Source organism: Balaenoptera ricei, chromosome 4 (assembly GCF_028023285.1).
Source record: "Balaenoptera ricei isolate mBalRic1 chromosome 4, mBalRic1.hap2, whole genome shotgun sequence".
Lineage (NCBI taxonomy): Eukaryota > Metazoa > Chordata > Mammalia > Artiodactyla > Balaenopteridae > Balaenoptera > Balaenoptera ricei.
Genome location: NC_082642.1, coordinates 28,630,604 through 28,649,843, shown reverse-complemented (window position 1 = coordinate 28,649,843; position 19,240 = coordinate 28,630,604). Strand labels below are relative to the sequence as shown.

Sequence of the window (19,240 nt, the reverse complement as noted above, 5' to 3'; positions counted from 1 at the left end):
AAATCCAAAGCTGAACCCCAGGAGCTGTGCAAAAAAAGAAGAGAAAGAGAAATTTCTATGTGCAGCCTCAGGAGCAGTGAATTAAATCTCCACAATCAACTTGATGTACCCTGCCTCTGTGGAATACCTGAAGAGACAACTAATCATCCCAAACTGAAGCAGTGGACTTTGGGAGCACTATAGACTTGGGGTTTGCTGTATGCGACTGACCAGTTCTGATTTCTATGTTAATCTTAGTTTAATTTTTAACACTTGTTATCATTGGTGGATTTGTTTATTGGTTTGGTTGCTCTCTTCCTTTTTTTCCCTCTTCTTTTTTTTTTTTTACTTTTAATAATTAAAAAAAAATTTTATTTTAATAACATTATTTCATTTTATTTTACTTTCTTTCTTTCTTCTTCTCTCCCTTTTCTTCTGAGCCGTGTGGCTCACAGGGTCTTGGTGCTCTGGCCGGCTGTCAGGCCTGAGCCTCTGAGGTGGGAGAGCTGAGTTCAGAACATTGGACCACCCAGCCCCAAGTAACATAAATTGGTGAGAGCTCTCTCAGATATCTACGGCTCAACAATAAGACCTAGCTCCACTCAACAACCAGCAGCCTCCAGTGTTGGACACCCCATGCCAAACAACTAGCAAGATGGGAACACAAACCCACCCATTAGCAGAGAGGATGCCTAAAATCATACTAAGTTCACAGACACCCCCAAACACTCTACTAGATATGGTCCTGCCCACGAGAAAGACAAGATCCAGCCTCATCCACCAGAACACAGGCACCAGTCCCCTCCACCAGGAAGACTACACAACCCACTGCAACAACCTTACCCACCAGAGGCATTTGCCAAAAACAACGGGAACTACAAACCTGCAGCCTGCAAAAAGGAGACCCCAAACACAGTAAGTTAAGCAAAATGAGAAGACAAAGAAATAGGCAGAATATGAAGGAACAAGGTAAAAACCCACCAGACCAAACAAATGAAGAGGAAATAGGCAGTCAACCTGAAAAAGAATTCAGAGTAATGATAGTAAAGATGATCCAAAATCTTGGAAATAGAATGGAGAAAATACAAGATACGTTTAACAAGGACCTAGAAGAACTAAAGAGCAAACAAACAACGATGAACAACACAATAAATGAAATTAAAAATTCTCTAGAAGGAATCAATAGCAGAATAACTGAGGCAGAAGAACAGATAAGTGACCTGGAATATAAAAGAGTGGAAATAATTTCCTCAGAGCAGAATAAAGAAAAAAGAATGAAAAGAATTGAGGACAGTCTCAGAGACCTCTGGGACAACATTAAATGCACCAACATGGGAATTATAGGAGTCCCAGAAGAAGAAGAGAAAAAAAAGGGACTGAGAAAATATTTGAAGAGTTTAGAGTGGAAAACTTCCCTAATATGGGAAAGGAAATAGTCAATCAAGTCCAGGAAGCACAGAGAGTCCCATACAGTATAAATCCAAGGAGAAACACACCAAGACATATTAATCAAACTATCAAAAATTAAATACAAAGAAAAAATATTAAAAGCAGCAAGGGAAAAACAACAAATAACATACAAGGGAATCCCCATAAGGTTAAAGCTGATCTTTCTGCAGAAACTCTGCAAGCCAGAAGGGAGTGGAAGGACATATTTAAAGTGATGAATAGGAAAAACCTACAACCAAGATTACTCTACCCAGCAAGGATCTCATTCAGATTTGACACAGATTTTAAAAACTTTATATACAAGCAAAAGCTAAGAGAATTCAGCACCACCAAGCCAGCTTTACAACAAATGCTAAAGAAGCTTCTCTAGGCAGGAAACACAAGAGAAGGAAAAGACCTACAATAACAAATCCAAAACAACTAAGAAAATGGTAACAGGAACATAGATATCGATAACTACCTTAAATGTAAATGGATTAAATGATCCAACCAAAAGACATAGACTGGCTGAATGGATACCAAATCAAGACCTGTATATATGCTGTCTACAAGGGACCCACTTTAGACCTAGGGACACATACAGACTGAAAGTGAGGGGATGGAAAAAGATATTCCATGCAAAGGGAAATCAAAAGAAAGCTGGAGTAACAATTCTCATAACAGAGAAAATAGATTTTAAAATAGACTATTACAAGAGACAAAGAAGAACACTACATAATGATCAAGGGATCAGTCCAAGAAGAAGATCTAACAATTGTAAATATTTATGCATCCAAAATAGGAGCACCTCAATACATAAGGCAAATGCTAGCAGCCATACAAGTGAAAATTGACAGTAACACAATAATAGTAGGGGACTTTAACACCCCATTTGCACCAATGGACAGATCATCCAAAATGAAAATAAAAAAGGAAACACAAGCTTTAAATGATAGATTAAACAAGATGGATTTAATTGATATTTATAGGACATCCCATCCAAAAACAGCAAAATACACTTTCTTCTCAAGTACTCATGGAATATTCTCCAGGACAGATCATATCTTGGGTCACAAATCAAGCCTTGGTAAATTTAAGAAAATTGAAATCGTATCAAGTATCTTTTCCGACTACAATGTTATGAGACTAGATATCAATTACAGGAAAAAACTGTAAAAAATACGAACACATGGAGACTAAACAATACGCTCCTAAATAACCAAGAGATCACTGAAGAAATCAAAGAGGATACCAAAAAATACCTAGAGACTAATGACAATGAAAACACAATGATGCAAAAACTAGGGAATGCAGCAAAAGCAGTTCTAAGACAGAAGTTTATGGTAATACAATCCTACCTCAAGAAACAAGAAAAATCTCAAACAAACAACCTAACTTTACCCTTAAAGCAATTAGAGAAAGAAGGACAAAAAACCCCCAGAGTTAGCAGAAGGAAAGATATCATAAAGATCAGGTCAGAAATACATAAGAAAGAAATGAAGTAAACGATAGCAAAGATCAATAAAACTAAAAGCTGGTTCTTTGAGAAGATAAACAAAATTGATAAACCATTACCCAGACTCATCAAGCAAAAAAGGGAGAAGACTCAACTCAACAGAATTAGAAATGAAAAAGGAGAAGTAACAACTGACACTGCAGAAATACAAAGGATCATGAGAGAGTACTACGAGCAACTATATACCAATAAAATGGACAACCTGGAAGAAATGGACACATTCTTAGAAAAGCACAACCTTCCAAGACTGAACCAGGAAGAAATAGAAAACATGAACGGACCAATCACAAGCACTGAAATTGAAATTGTGATTAAAAATCTTCCAACCAACAAAAGCCCAGGACCAGATGACTTCACAGGTGAATTCTATCAAACAATTACAGAAGAGCTAACACCTATCCTTCTCAAACTCTTCCAAAATACAGCAGAGGGAAAAACACTCCCAAACTGATTCTGTGAGGCCACCATCACCCTGATACCAAAACCAGACAAAGATGTCACAAAAAAAGAAAACTACAGGCCAATATCACTGATGAACATAGATGCAAAAATCCTCAACAAAATACTAGCAAACAGAATCCAACAGCACATTAAAAGGATCATACAACACAATCAAGTGGGGTTTATCCCAGGGATGCAAGTATTCTTCAATATATGCAAAGCAATCAATGTGATACACCATATTAACAAATTGAAGGATAAAAACCATATGATAATCTCAACAGATGCAGAAAAAGCTTTTGACAAAATTCAACACACATTTATGATAAAAACTCTCCAGAAAGTAGGTATAGAGGGAATTACCTCAACATAATAAAGGCCATATATGAAAATCCCACAGCCAAAATGGTTCTCAGTGGTGAAAAACTGAAAACCATTTCCACTAAGATGAGGAAGAAGACAAGGTTGCCCACTCTCATGACTATTATTCAATATAGTTTTGGAAGTTTTAATCACATCAATCAGAGAAGAAAAAGAAATAAAAGGAATACAAATCAGAAAAGAAGAAGTAAAACTGTTACTCTTGGCAGATGACATGATACTATACATAGAGAATCCTAAAGGTGCTACCAGAAAACTACTAGAGCTAATCAACGTATTTGGTAAAGCAGCAGGATACAAAATTAATGCACAGAAATCTCTGGCATTCCTATACAATAATGATGAACAATCTGAAAGAGAAATTAAGGAAACACTCCCATTTACCATTGCAACAAAAAGAATAAAATACCTAGGAATAAACCTACCTAAGGAGACAAAAGACCTGTGGGCAGAAAACTATAAGACACTGATGAAAGAAATTAAAGATGATACAAACAGAGGGAGAGATATACCATGTTCTTGGACTGGAAGAATCAACATTGTGAAAATGATTATACTACCCAAAGCACTGTAAAAATTCAATGCAATCCCTATCAAACTACCACTGGCATTTTTCACAGAACTAGGACAAAATATTTCACAATTTGTATGGAAACACAGAAGACCCCAAATAGCCAAAGCAATCTTGAGAAAGAAAAACGGAGGTGGAAGAATCAGGCTCCTGGACTTCAGACTATACTACAAAGCTACAGTAATCAAGACAGTATGGTACTAGCACAAAAACAGAAATATAGATCGATGGAACAGGATACAAAGCTCAGAGATAAATCCACGCACATATGGTCATGTTATCTTTGATAAAGGAGCCAAGAACATACAATGGAGAAAAGACAGCCTCTTCAATAAGTGGTGCTGGGAAAATTGGACAGCTGCATGTAAAAGAATGATATTAGAACACTCCTTAACACCATACACAAAAATAAACTCAAAATGAATTAAAGACCTAAATGTAAGGCCAGACAGCCAGACACTATAAAACTCTTAGAGGAAAACATAGGCAGAATACTCTATGACATAAATCACCACAAGATCCTTTTTGACCCACCTCCTAGAGAAATGGAAATAAAAACAAAAATAAACAAATGAGACCTAATGCAACTTAAAAGCTTTTGCACAGTAAAGGAAACCATAAACAAGACAAAAAAGACAACCCTCAGAATGGGAGAAAATATTTGCAAATGAAGCAACTGACAACGGATTAATCTCCAATATATACATGCAGCTCATGCAGCTCGATATCAAATAAACAAACAACCCAATCCAAAAATGGCCAGAAGACCTAAATTGACATTTCTCCAAAGAAGATATACAGATTGTCAACAAACATATGAAAGAATGCTCAACATGACTAATTATTAGAGAAATGCAAATCAAAACTACAATGAGGTATCACCTCACACCAGTCAGAATAGCCATCATCAAAACATCTACAAACAGTAAATGCTGGAGAGGGTGAGGAGAAAAAGGAACCCTCTTGCACTGTTGGTGGGAATGTAAATTGATACAGCCACTATGGAGAACAGTATGGAGGTTCCTTAAAAAACTAAAAATGGAACTACCATATGACCCAACAATCCCAATACTGGGCATATACCCTGAGAAAACCATAATTCAAAAAGAGTCATGTACCACAATGTTCATTGCAGCTCTATTTACAATAGCCAGGACATGGAAGCAACCTAAGTGTCCATCATCGGATGAATGGATAAAGAAGATGTGGCACATATATACAATGGAATATTACTCAGCCATAAAAAGAAACGAAATTGAGTTATTTGTAGTGAGGTGGATGGACCTAGAGACTGTCATACAGAGTGAAGTAAGTCAGAAAGAGAAAAACAAATACTGTGTACTAACACATATATATGGAATCTAAAAAAAAAAAAAAAAGTTCTGATGAACCTAGGGGCAGGACAGGAATAAAGACACAGACGTAGAGAATGGACTTGAGAACACGGGGAGGGGGAAGGTTAAGCTGGGACAAAGTGAGAGAGTGGCATGGACATATATACACTACCAAATGTAAAATAGATAGCTAGTGGGAAGTAATCACATAGCACAGGGAGATCAGCTAGGTGCTCTGTGACCATGTAGAGGGGTGGGATAGGGAGGGTGGAGGGAGATGCAAGAGGGAGGAGATATGGGGATATATTTATCCGTATAGCTGATTCACTTTGTTATACAGCAGAAACTAACACAATAATGTAAAGCAATTATACTCCAATAAAGATGTTAAAAAAAAGTTGCAAGTTTTGTAGCTATTCCAATTCAGTTGAATTAGGTTGTTTTCCAACCAGCAGAATAGCAGATGGAAGAGCTGAGCTGAGTAGAAAAGTCAACATAGTGTCCTGAACACGAGGCAAATACAGAGGGCAGTAACGGGGGACCAGGCCGTGTTGAAATAGGAAGAAAGCTCAGCAGCATTGACTCCTACCCTAAACTCTGTTGTTGAGGAAATAGGCCAGAGGCTTGTCCAAGGCCACACAGCCAATTCTGGCAGACCAAGGACTAGGACCCGAGTTCCCGACACCTAGTCTGTTAGTGCTGCGTAGAACTTTTCCTGTGAACCAATCCTTTGTACAAACTTGAGGGTATGTTTGAATTTATTTGAAGTCTTTCATACTACCTTTAAAATTCTCATCAATTCTTCATTAGATAACACACTTCAGCCATGCTTCCTGTGGTTTAAAAATAATGTACACCAATTTAGCCTCTCCCCACAACTCTTGGAGTAAAGTCGATGTTCCTGTGTTACTCCAGTCTTCTCCCATCTCCTGGAGCACTGCTGTGGATCCTGGTTTCAGAAGCCTTCCAGATTGCCTCATGTGATTTCCAGTAAAGCTCTTAATGTGTCATATCCATGCTGACATTGTTCTCTCTAATCCTCAGTGATTTATTAGGTCCATTTTGTTTAGTTGATACTCAGATCTGATGACCGTGTGGAGTGGATCTGAATGTTGGATGTTGGCAACTCTCCACTCACTGTTCTTGTCAGCCTCCTCCATCTGTCAGGGAGTTCCAGGGTTTCAGATACGCTGCCCACTGGAATGCGTTTTCTCAAGTGTCTGGGGGGGTAGGGGCATTGAGAAGAATTCATAAATAACCACTGCCTACCTCTGGGCATTTATCTTGCTGTTCCTCCACACCGTAACGCTTTTCCCTGCTTCTTTGCCAGGTAAGGATCCTACTCATTCTCTCAAAAGTGCCAGATGCCATTATCTTCATCAGGTTCCTTTTATTCATTCCTTTTGAAATGAATCTCCTCTTCCTGTGTTCCCAAAATATGTTACTGGTCTCTTTCTTTCTTGAACATTATTTGTCTATCCTTCCACTTAGGTTTTTAAGCTCTTTGAAGGTGTGGCTGTGTCATTTTTGCGTCTCCAAATGGCTTAAGACTTTTACCTAGTAGCCATTTCATCGGTCTTTGTTGATTTGAATTTCTAAGTCAGAAAAAAGCCTAAATTTAGCTGGCTTTTGGCATGGAAGACTTAGGAATGTTCCCATGTTTGTTTCGTGTTACATTAGCATAAATGAAAGTTCCACTCTTTATATTTCTTTCCCCACAAGGGTTTTTCCATCAAGGAGGCTCAGGTGAGGGACCATGTTTGGGATGCGCTGCAATCCTAAACAGGAAGAGTGAATGATCTGTAAGGAGTGTATGTTACAGAATGTTCTTTTCCAGAGTAGACCCTGCCCGTTCTCTGTCCCCAAGGGTGGGCACAACATCTTCGTATCCTGAACACCTTGCTACCAGAGGAGGGTCCAGGTCGGCTTGGCCTTGGCCACAGCAATGCAGGAGGTGGGGCTGACCCTCAGGGAGGTGATGTCCTACATGCTTTGACAGAGTGGACAACGAGATGGCCATGACTAAGCTTAGATATCCAGCTCTTTGCAAACCACACCTCAACTCCTGAGAGAAATCATCTGAAAGCTTTCCTAATCTCATTATGAGGTGGAAACCTTGAAAATAGTCTGTGTTAGCCAGGGCAGGTTGACTGTGAAACCATTCATGCCCAAGTCTCAGGGGCTCAACACCAGGAAGTGTTATTTCTGCATCTGTCACCAGCGATGTGGGTCCTTGGGTGTGTGGGTGAAGGAAAGGGGTGCTTTGTTGCATTCAGGACCTGAGCTCCTTCTGTCTGTGGCCCCAACATGGTCGAGGGCCTCAAGACCTTTTCTGGGTCCTCTACATCTGGCTGGCAGAGGAGGCAGTGGAGCTTAGTGCATGCCCTGGAAATGGCATTCATCACTTCCACCTACACATTGTTGGCTAGATCCCGGTCATATGGTCCAACTAACTGCAAGGGAGGGTGGGAAATGTAGTCTAGTCATGACCCTCAGAAGAAGAGAGAATGGGTTTGTTGATTATCTAGCCAGTTATCACATGGATCTTGTTGGATTTATTACTGTTAATATTATTTGTCTTTTAAACCTGATATCAGTTATTAAATTAATCATAATTGGAAAGGTTTGGTGAAGGAGATAAACAGATTTGCCATCCCTACAAAGCCTTCCCTGATTCCCCCTCAATCTTCCCAGCTCTGAACACCAGGAATACTCTAGAGAGGCCTCCCTGGTGGTCTCTGCCTCTCTCTATCCTCATGGTTTAGGGCCTAGATCTATGACCGCATCCTTGAAGGGTCTGCATGTTCATGGTTAATAACGCCCATCACATGGCATCACATACCATGGACAGTCACTAAAGATTTACAGAATTTATAAATGACTGAAGCCTCAACTCCCTTACCCTCATTCCAACATAACCTGATGTTTGCTGAGTTTTACACACATTGGGAGTCTGAAGACTCCCAATGTGTGCTCCTGTGCCCACAGCAATGGTAGTCCAGCCACCAGGTTAGGACTAGAGAACTAAGTGACTATAATAACTGGAATAGAAGTCCCAAATTATTTAGACATAGAGAATTATATGTATTCTTTAAAAATAGCATATTAATATTTTTCTCATCTGAATTGGGAGATGCATGAAAAACATGGCCTGAGATTTAGTTCAGCTAACAATAACCTTGTGTATGTGTTGGCACTAGATGGATGGAACCAACAATTTTCATCTGTATGTCTGGGACACAGAGAACCAGCAGGACGTGGAGCACATGGCCCACTGCGCTCTCTGCTATGGTAAGCCTGGATGGCATTGCTGATCAGACTGATGTCTTCAGAACAGGATGAATTAACTGGTGACCACAGGCCATTTCTGCTGCTCAGATGTGTAGTTGTTTGGTATGTGAAGAACTTTAGAATTTGGGAATTTCCTATTAAGTCTGGATTTCTCATTTTTCTTAGGAAGTCAGAATAATCTGAGGAATCCCAGACACTGCATTCCCTTGTGGCCACAGTCAGCCAGAGATGAGTGGTGCCAGCCCCCTTTGGAGGGGCGGGTGTCTGCTAGTGCCCCGCCCTCCCCTCCCCACCCCTTCCCTATCTTCTCAGCTCTGGCCTGCTCTGCTTACTTACCTGTACTGCCAGGCTCCTGTGGATGGCTGGGCTTGTGTTCCTTCCTCAGTGGCACCTTAGTGTAAAGGGAAGACCACTGAGCTAAGATCAAGAGTCCTGGTTTCTTGGCCTAGAACTTCCTTTGGCCATCATCAGGGTATTGGCAAGTTGTTCCCTGTCTCAGAGTCCCTGCTTCCATCACTGTATCCCACACTGGCCTGGGCCAGAAAGAACATGATGCTGAAACCCACACATGCCCATGTGTGAAGAGCTCTCATCCACACCCACATCACCCGGGGCCAGAGTGAGTCTTGTAGGTGAAAGCAAAAGGGGACTTAATAGTTCCCTTTACTGGATCCACACTAAGTCCTAAAACTGCCATGAGAGATTTGGCTCTGAAAACTTGGTTGGGTCAAATACGGGAACTGCCATTTGTAGAGTATATTACAGCCAATGAACTGCTTTCCCGTCCATCGTCTTGTTTGACATGTGGTTTCTCTGGGCCTCCATCCCCCTCCTGCGGAAGCAAAAATCTAGCTGGGGTTTTTTGAGCCTGAGCTTTTACTACACACCAGGAGCTGTTCTGAGCCCTTACATATACTAACTCATTTTAAAGTTACACTTCACAAACAACCTCATAAGGGAGGTACTATTATTATTATTATCATTATCGCCATCTGACATGAGGAAACTGAGGCTGTAGGAAAGCTGAGTAATCTGCCCCAGGTCACACACTCCCATAAGAGGTCGGGCCTGATTGAACCAGGCAGGGGTCTGTGAACCTAGTGATTAGGAAGCCGTGTGGCCTAGTGGTTAGAAACATTTATCAAGGAATCAGATACTCTCAACTTTTCCTCCTGGGAAACAGGCACATTTATTTACAGTGCCCGTCTACTGGCAGAGTCAACCCCATGCAGGCAGTCCTCAGCAGTGGCTTTCCCTACTGAGCGCCTGGAATTGTGTGTCCATGGGAAGGGAAGGGACGCGTGGTAACCCTGCCTCTCCCCGCCTCTCCTCTGCAGATCAGTGCAGCCCGGACCCGGAGTGCGGGCTGGGCGTGCCCAGGCTGCTGGTGGTGGACACGGACGTGGCCTTCGTGGTGGACATCTCCGTCGGCATGGGCACTGACCTCTACTGCACAGCCTTGACTCTGGTGGACGCTGCACTTGACGACCTGGAGGTGGCTGCGCAGCCGAGCGCGTCCCCCCGCGGGGCCCACACGGCCCTGGTGACACACACGACCCCCCGCTTCTGGCCGGGTGCGGGTCGGCCACCTGTGCGCGAGGGCTTCCACCTGACCTCGTACGGCCGCCGGACGCAGATGCAGAGGCACGTCCGCGAGGCCGTGGACCATCCCCTTTGGGGAACGCCGGCCCTGGGCCACGCCCTGGAGTGGACGCTGGAGAAGGTGCTCCTGGCGGCCTCACTGTGCAGGAAAGCGCACATCCTCTTTACCATCGTGGCCAGCGAGACCAGCAGCTGGGACCGGGAGAAGCTAAGGACTCTGTCCCTGGAGGCCAAGTGCAAGGGCATCACTCTGTTTGTGCTGGCCTTGGGCCTGGGCGTGGGGACCCGCGAGCTGGAGGAGCTGGCCCGCGTGGCCAGCGCCCCCTCCAAACAGCACCTGCGGCACCTTGAGGGGATCTTGGACGCAGAGGCGGCCTATGCCTGGGGCTTCACGCGGGCCTTCCTGAACCTTCTAAAAAGTGAGCAGTCGGGGAGCCCTGAGGATGCCGGGTGGGGAGAGGAACGTACAGAGCCTGGCATATGGGTGAATGGGTGCCCATTGCACCTTCAATCTTGCTGAGGTGTAGGCAGCCCCGAATTCTCTGGGGGATCACCCAGGAAGCACACCACTTCCTGAAAACCCTGAGCTATGTTGCCCTGACACTGCCAAGCCTAGCGTTGGTTTCTTGTCTGGTGGCTGGGAGGCCTCAGGTTTGCACAGAACCTTTTGATTTTCTCATTTACCAGAATGAGGATTACAGTCTCTTCTCTATGAAGCCTACGTTCAAATACCTGCATGAAAGCAGCACTTCTGTACACACATAAGAAATTGTTACTGTTATTGCTGTATCCAGTGATTCAGAATCCAGTGCTATAGAACAGTGCTTCTCAGATTTTAACATGCACATGCATTTCCTGGGGATCTAGCTAAAATTTGTATTCTGACTCAGTGGGTCTGAGCTAGGGCCTGAGAGTCTGCATTTTAAAAAAATTTTATTGAAGTGCAGTTGATTTACAAAGTTGTGTTTAATTTCTGTTGCAGGAAAGTGGAGAGTCTGCATTTTTAACAGGCTCCTGGTTGATGCTGATTACCACACCTTGAGTAGCAAGAGACTTCAGGGACTTGCCAGGAAGTGAGGGAGACAGGACAGAAGTCCGGGGTCTCCCACTTCAGGTTGGCTAGATGAAGCCACCAGTGAAGGGCACTGTGACAGTGCATCTTGGCCAAAATTCTTCCCTGCATCCTGTTCTAGTAGCCTCACTTCCAGTTGAACCAAGTTCATGGGCAACTGGTACCAAATCTGTATCCCTAGCATGATGATGGAGATGGTTAGGATTGGGGGTGGGTATTATCCTGGTCACATTTACAGGAGTTTGTCTTGGGCTTTGTCCAGCTATGCATAGTCCACAACAACTCATGTGCGGGGTGCCTCCTTGTGACATGGGAGGCCTTCTTGCCCTCCTTGCTGGGAGACATTAGTTTCTCAGTTTCTCAGTTTCTCAGTTTCTCAGCAGGTGTGACAACCCTGTTGGGATCCTTGAGGAACATCTGTCCGTTTGTCACTGAAGGAATAAAGGGAGTCTGATGGACATCTTAGAAGTAGAGACATAGTATTTGTGCTTCTGTAATTTGAGAGGTATGGACGTTAATGAATTGGTTCTAGTGCGACCTTTGCCACTAATGAGCTGTGTGATTCTAGAAAGGTCAGTGGACCACTCTGAACTTTAGATTCCTTACCTTTGCAAAAATGGAGGGGAGAATTGTAATAGATGGCTGATGGCCTAGTGATTCTTTGAGGGAGATGGAGGCTAAAGGATTAGTTTTTTAGTCTGTTTTAATTTCACTTTATTTTTTATGTTTTATTACATGAGGTTGTATTTCATATTGTTCTATTCTTTTATGTTATTTTATTTTATATTGCTTATACAATAGGATGCATTTTATTCTGTTATTTTGGTTGTATTTTATTTGCTTTTATTTTTGTATTTATTTTATGCTTTGTTTGAATTTACATATTTTTGATTTTATGTCAATGGATTTTTTTTGTTTTTGTATTTTATTTTGTTACTCTTTATTTTGTTTTACTGTACATTTTATTTTATGCTTTACTTGATTTTATTTTGTGTCTTAAGTTTTATGTCTTAATGGTCTTTATGCTTTATTTTGCTTCATTTTTCACTTCATTTTCTTGTTGAGTTTCGTATTATTTTATGCTTTATTTGATTTGATTTGATATTTTATTTTATTTTTAGGTAGAACAAACCAGTACCCACACCCAGAGCTCATTGAAGAATGTGGAGGCCTGAGCCGAGGGGACACCTTGCTGCAACCCATCCTGTCTGTCAAGAGGTAGGCTGAGGGCAGGGCTGGGCTCTGTTCCCTGTGGGGAACTGTCTCCCTCAGGTCACAGGCAAGCCAATCCTTGACTTGACTCCAACCATTGGGACCCAGATGATCCTGTGTTTGACAACTCTGATATGGCTTGGTTTTTCTTTTCTTATTTTTCAGTATTAAGAGTAATACAGGACCAATAAAAAAATTCAAAGAGCACGTAAGTGTATAAGAGCAAACAATAACGATTTTCCATTCCACTGCATTCCCTATCCTCTAAACCCATATCCCAGCAGTAAAATTGATAATGCTAAACATATTATTCTGATACCTGTCCCAACACCTCTGCAAACCTAGGACAACAGCTGATGTGGTAACGAAGTCATCAGGAAATACCCAAGCCTGAAGCTCCCGTGCCCAGTGGCACCAGGTGGGACTCGCCCCCTCGTTCTCATGGTTTTTTGTTTCCATGCAGGTTGCCCAAGCGCCAGTTTGGCAAATCTGGCCTTGCTGATGATTTGGAAGCACTCGAAGCAACAGGCTCTTTTCTAGAGGAGAATAGAAAAGCCACGATGACATCTTTCACTCAGCAAGAAGCACTCGAAAACTATGAAAAGAGTGGCTACGATGCTGAAGAAAATGAACAAGAAAAGCCCACAAAACCAAAAGAAACAGGAAAAGAAAGAAATTTAGGCACTGCCTTTGGTAAAAACCCAACTACTCCTTGCTTCTTGGGTTGTATTTACTTTTTAAAATCTTTAGCATAAAAAAAAAATTCCTGTGCACTGTGTTAGCCTGCAGACTTTGGCTTTCTACAAGCTTTCCTTGCAAATGCACAGATTCATGTATGCAGCTAAAGAAACTAGTTTAAGGAAACATATGAAGACTGACTTTTATCTGAGTGTAAAACTGGAGCTAATGGAAGCTGTCTCAGGGAGTGTTACAGAGTCTCACCCCATGCAGTGTCTGTACTTCCTTGTGGAGAAGCAATGACCTATTGTGGAAGTGGTGAATGTACTTCTGACCCTGAGGGAAAATGCTCTAGCTTGTAGAAGGCTCCTTCATCTGTGAATGGCCACGTGTGTCCTGACCAAGTTTAAGAAACATTTTGGATCCATCTAAAACAACTGTAGCATCGATTTTGGATTACAGCCAATGCCATTGCCACCTCTTATGTGTGATCAACAAATTAAGCCAAACAGTAAACACATTAGAAAGAGATATGGCGGGATTTGATGCTGAAGTTTCTAAAAGGCAGGGAAAAGATAGCTGAGAGACTTTCTAGTGAGTGGCGTGGTCAGTCCTGCTTAGATTAAATGGGAGGTCACCGCCCAGAGGTTTTGAATGTGCCTATATGGTTCTCTCTCGTGCTCTATCTAGGTGGCTATGGAACAGTTATTTTAATCTCTCTGTGGCTCAGTTTTCTGATCTGTAAAGTGGGGATTATGTGACTGCCTACCTCATGGGGTTGTTTTGAGAATAAAACTTGATAATTCTTATGTTTGCCACACAGTAAACATACAAGTTAGCTGTTAAGATGCTGATATGTCCTATCTCTTAGATTCCAAAGCAAACACATATCCAAAGGAAAGAAGAAAACCAGACAGACACAGGAATAGGCACTCCCAGCAGGGACAGTAACATTTCACTTTCTTAGGCTAAACAGTAAACACAGAAAATCTTGTCTTGTTGACTGTTATGTTTCTGGTATATAATGTATGCCAAGTATTATACTAAGGATTACTTTGGCTATAAATTAGAACCATCTGGGAATCTTTAAACATTCTCAATGCCCAGACCTCATCCCAGACCAATTCAATCAGAATCTCCGAGTGTGGGACTGACCCAGTGATTCCACTGAGCAACTGAGAGTGAGAAGCACGGCCTGAAGGAATCTTTTCCCTCAAAATCAAGGCCAGTGGGATGAAAGAGAACTTCCTGGTGGTCGAATCCAATCATACTCAAGGGGGCTTGAAGGTTTCCAGCATTTCCCATGTGCTCTGCTCCTCGGCTCTGGCTGGGTCCCTCTCCAGTCACATCCCAAAGCCGTCCTCAGCCTTCACTACCTCCTCACCCTCCTTCCCTCACGTCTCCTCCTCTAGCACTTTTTTTTTTTCAGAAATAAAGGTAGCCAAGTGCAAGCTCCTGCAACTCCCTGTGTTGCCCACAGCCTTCCTCCCTGCCCTCCAGTCAGAGGAAGGAGCTGTCTCTTGTCTTCAAGGGTGTACTGAATGCCAAGAAGGACCACAGAGCTCTGTCAGACCTCGCTGACTGGAGTGCCTCGGGCCTGGACCACTGTTGCCCACTGCCTTCCTCTTCAAGCTCTCTTCTGTCTTGGCTTCAGAGACAACATTCTTTTTAAAATTTATTTTTTATTTATTTTATTGAAGTATAGTTGATTTACAATGTTCTGTTAATTTCTGCTGTACAGCAGTGTGACTCAGTTATATGTATATATATAGGGTTGGCTAAAAAGTTCATTCGGGTTTTCCAAAACAGCTTATGGAAAACCTGAACGAACTTTCTGGCCAACCCAATACACACACACACACACACACACACACACACACACACACACACACACACATACATACACAAAGAATGTGTATATATACACACCATAATGGAAAAGAATATGAAAAACAATGTGTGTATATATATGTGTATATATATATATATAATGTGTATATAAATATATATATTCTGTTTCATATTCTTTTCCATTATGATTTATCACAGGATATTGAATATAGTTCCCTGTGCTATACAGTAGGACCTTGTTGTTTATTCATTCTATATATAATAGTTGGCATCTACTAACCCCAAACTCACAATCCATCCCTCCCCCACACCCCACCCCCAGCCTTGGCAACCACACATCTGTTCTCTACGTCTGTGAGTCTGTTTCTGTTTTGTAGATGAGTTCATTTGTGTCATATTTTAGATTCCACATATAAGTGATATCATGTGGTATTTGTCTTTGTCTGACTGACTTCACTTAGCATGATAATCTCTAGGTCCATCCATGTTGCTGCAAATGGCATTATTTCATTCTTTTTTTTGGCTGGGTAGCATTCCATTGTATATATGTACCACATCTTCTTTATCCATTCATCTGTTGATGGATATTTAGGTTACTTCCATGTCTTGGCTATTATAAATAGTGCTGCTATGAACATTGGGGTGCATGTATCTCTTTGAATTATATTTTTGCCCAGATATATGCCCAGGAGTGGGATTGCAGAATCAAATGGCAGCTCTATTTTTAGTTTTTTGAGGAACCTCCATACTGTTCTCCATAGTGGCTGCATCAATTTCCATTCCCATCAACAGTGTAGGAGGGTTCCCTTTTCTCCACACCCTCTCCAGCATTTGTTATTTGTAGACTTTTTAATGATGGCTATTCTGACCAGTGTGAGGTGGTGCCTCCCTGTAGTTTCGATTTGCATTTCAGAGACAACATCATTATCTTTTCTTCCACTTCTGACCAGCCCACCTTTGTGAGCTCCTCTCCCCAGGTCCATCCTCATAGGGGGATCCAGCTTTTATGAAGCCTGAAGTTTATACAACTTAGGGGGCCCTCTGTAAGCAAAATAATACAAAATCATTGAAATTAAGGATGAAAGTAAATATTTATTTAGAAGAGGTATATGCACATAAGGGGCCCTGAAGCTTAGGCTTCATTAATTTCATGGTAAATCTGCAATGCCTTCCCTAGGTCCTGTCTTCAGACCTCAAAGCCGTCTACACACACTACCAGGCAACTTTTCCTACTGTGACTTCAACTATCCCCTCTGTATAAACGACTCAAAATCCATGTCTTCCACCTTTAACTCTCTCCTGAGCTGCAGACCAGAATGTTCAACTATCCTCCAGACTACATCATTGGACATGCCCACAGTCATCTTAAACCCAGTTAAGCAGACTGGCCTTGACTTTCCCATGGAACCTTCTCTCCTTTTATTCCTTTACTGGAAGGAACTACACTGGCCCAGAAATGGAAAGCCAAGCCCACACATCACTAGTTGTTCTCTGCTCCCCACCTGCACCCCCAACTGGAAACCAGATCTTGGCGTGGCACCCTCCTCAGCATCCCTCAGACTCATCCCCTTCTCCACATCTTCCCTCTTCATACCCTGCCATCCACCTCAAATGTAATTGCAGTGCCTTCTAACTGGTCTTGTTTCTTCCAGTTTGTCCTTTTCCCAATTGCATTCTGAAGACCATATTGTTTTTTCTAAAATGCAGATCTGGCCATGTGATTTCTCTTCTTCTGTGGTTCCCCCATTGTCACGAGATCATGCTTGGGTGCTTGGGTAGAGCACGAGGGCTTCTGCGTGGTCCTGAGGGTCTCACTGGCCACCACTGACCTGCATACACTTTTCATGCTATTGCGGTATCCTTTCTACCCTGGTATTTACCCCATGTCCCCATGCCATCGTTCCCCTCACCTGCCTGTCTCTGCATCCTCTCCGCAGCGTCCATCTGGACCACATCTGCTCATCTTTTACTGCTCAGGCCAGTGTTACCCGGACTTGGAGCCCTCTCTGGCCCCAAGTAGTGTTGAGCTCCCACAGCCTCCCCATGCCATTGCATCTCAGGCCGAGTTCTGCCGGAGCTCTGGCACATTTTGCTGCATCTATTTGTGGAGAATTAAATGAATGTCCTCTCTCTTCCCAGCAGCCAGGCTGATCTTGATATATTTTCAATTTCAGTGTATCTCCAGAGTGCACAGATCTATTTTGTGGTTTTCTCCTCCCAATAGGGCTATGTTTTAAGACGTACATCAGGAGAGAGAACCGGCCTCGGCAAAACAGCAGTTTCCCTGTCACTGCTCTCCATACCTTTCCAGCTCTCTTCTCTCTCTCTCCCCTTTTCTTTCCTTCCTTCCTGGATTCCATGGACTTGTTTCAGTAAAACTGACCCTGCTGCAGCGTTCTTCCGAAAAGGCAAAAGTTAATATTCGTGGTAAAAATAACACCAAATGTAAAATTGGAGGCTATCAATAATTGTGTGGGTGAAATGGCCCCTGATACCATATCATACTGATAAAAAAATTAAGAGTCTGAGGCTTCCTGAGTGTTAGGTTACAAAGAACATCTTAGAGATAATTAGTTCAAAGCAGTAAGGATTTACTCACCCATAGCTGCACCACACTGGCTATTTCCATTTCAATTTCAATAATTTGAAATGGAATCAAATGAAAAATTTAGTTCCTTGGTTGCAGTAGCCACATTTCAAATGCCCAGCAGCCACATGGGCAGTGGCTACTGTATTGGACAGGGCAGATATAGAACATTTCCTTCATGGCAGCAAGTTCTACTGGACAGTGCTGCCCTAAGAAGTATAATCTAGAAGAAGCAAGCCCTGTTTGATTATCTCCCAGACTAAAGGCAATGGTGGGACTTCTAAAGACCAAAGCCATAAAGTGTCACTAGGAAAAGTGAGTGCTTTGTTTAAACTAGTCCTTGGCTTGTCCATTTGGAATCAGTTTATAATGGTAGAGGTTGGTGCCAGCTGATTGCTGAGCCCCAAATCCATTTGTTGAACATACAGAGTAGAGTCAAAAGGTCACCACTGGAGCATTTTTCTGTTGACACCCCCCTACTCCTGCCACGTTTTTGGAGAAGCATTTGCTCTGGCTTCTTCTCCTGGGCCCTCACTACTTGCTGTCTTACACCCTCCATGGAGTCATGAAACAGGCCAGTTCTGATGTGCTTGTTCAAGGCAGAAGACAATTCCCATGAATGTATCTCATTCTCTGAGGTCCAGCACATCTGGTCAACCCTTCAAGAAAACTGGTCTGTGCTGATTATACTAATGGGAGATGGGTAGGCAACTTCCTGCGAATGGACCATGAATTGCTTTCTGAAGAAAATATCCTCTTTATTTGGGAGTGCTTAGAAGGCCCAGGGGAAACTATTTGGAAGATATCATCATTCTGTGCTGTAGGGCCGACCCAAGACAAGAATATTTTTCTCCGATATAGAGTGTGCCCAAGGAAATCTGTTCTCCATAGAAGGCAGAGGTTACAGACCTGGGTAAATTCATGTCTGATTTACAATTTAAAATAGGCATTCCAGATCTTGCTCTTGTTGTAACTTGTTGATTCTCAATGATATTTTCCAAGAACATCATGTTTTTCTTTTAATAGATAGCGTAACTTCTTGGGCTAGTGTCAGGGTACAGTGAATAATAAATTAGCTGGATTTGCTTAGACCATTAGAAGCCTGGAACATTTGGGGATTAGGCAAGGGATTGAGACAGTTTGAAAAAAAGAGGGAAATAAGCATAATAAGCAAGTGAGTAGTTCTCTTGAATTTTGTCAAATGCTTTTTCTTCATCTACTGAGATGATCATATGATTTTTGTCCTTCATTCTGTTAATGTGGTGATCATGTTTATTGATTTGTATATGTTGGACCA

General features: G+C 42.3%; 1 protein-coding gene across 1 annotated transcript in view; it reads left to right on the top strand.

The window, feature by feature from the left end:
• The window catches only part of LOC132365136 (collagen alpha-4(VI) chain-like), a 59,522-nt gene extending 45,280 nt beyond the window's left edge, over positions 1-14,242 (top strand). Inside the window, 5 exon segments of the mRNA XM_059921825.1 lie at positions 6,981-7,033; positions 8,851-8,941; positions 10,279-10,962; positions 12,737-12,833; positions 13,291-14,242. Of these exon segments, the coding sequence (XP_059777808.1) occupies positions 6,981-7,033; positions 8,851-8,941; positions 10,279-10,962; positions 12,737-12,833; positions 13,291-13,582 (1,217 nt within the window). The 3' untranslated portion in view covers positions 13,583-14,242.
• Positions 14,243-19,240: the final 4,998 nt, after the last annotated feature.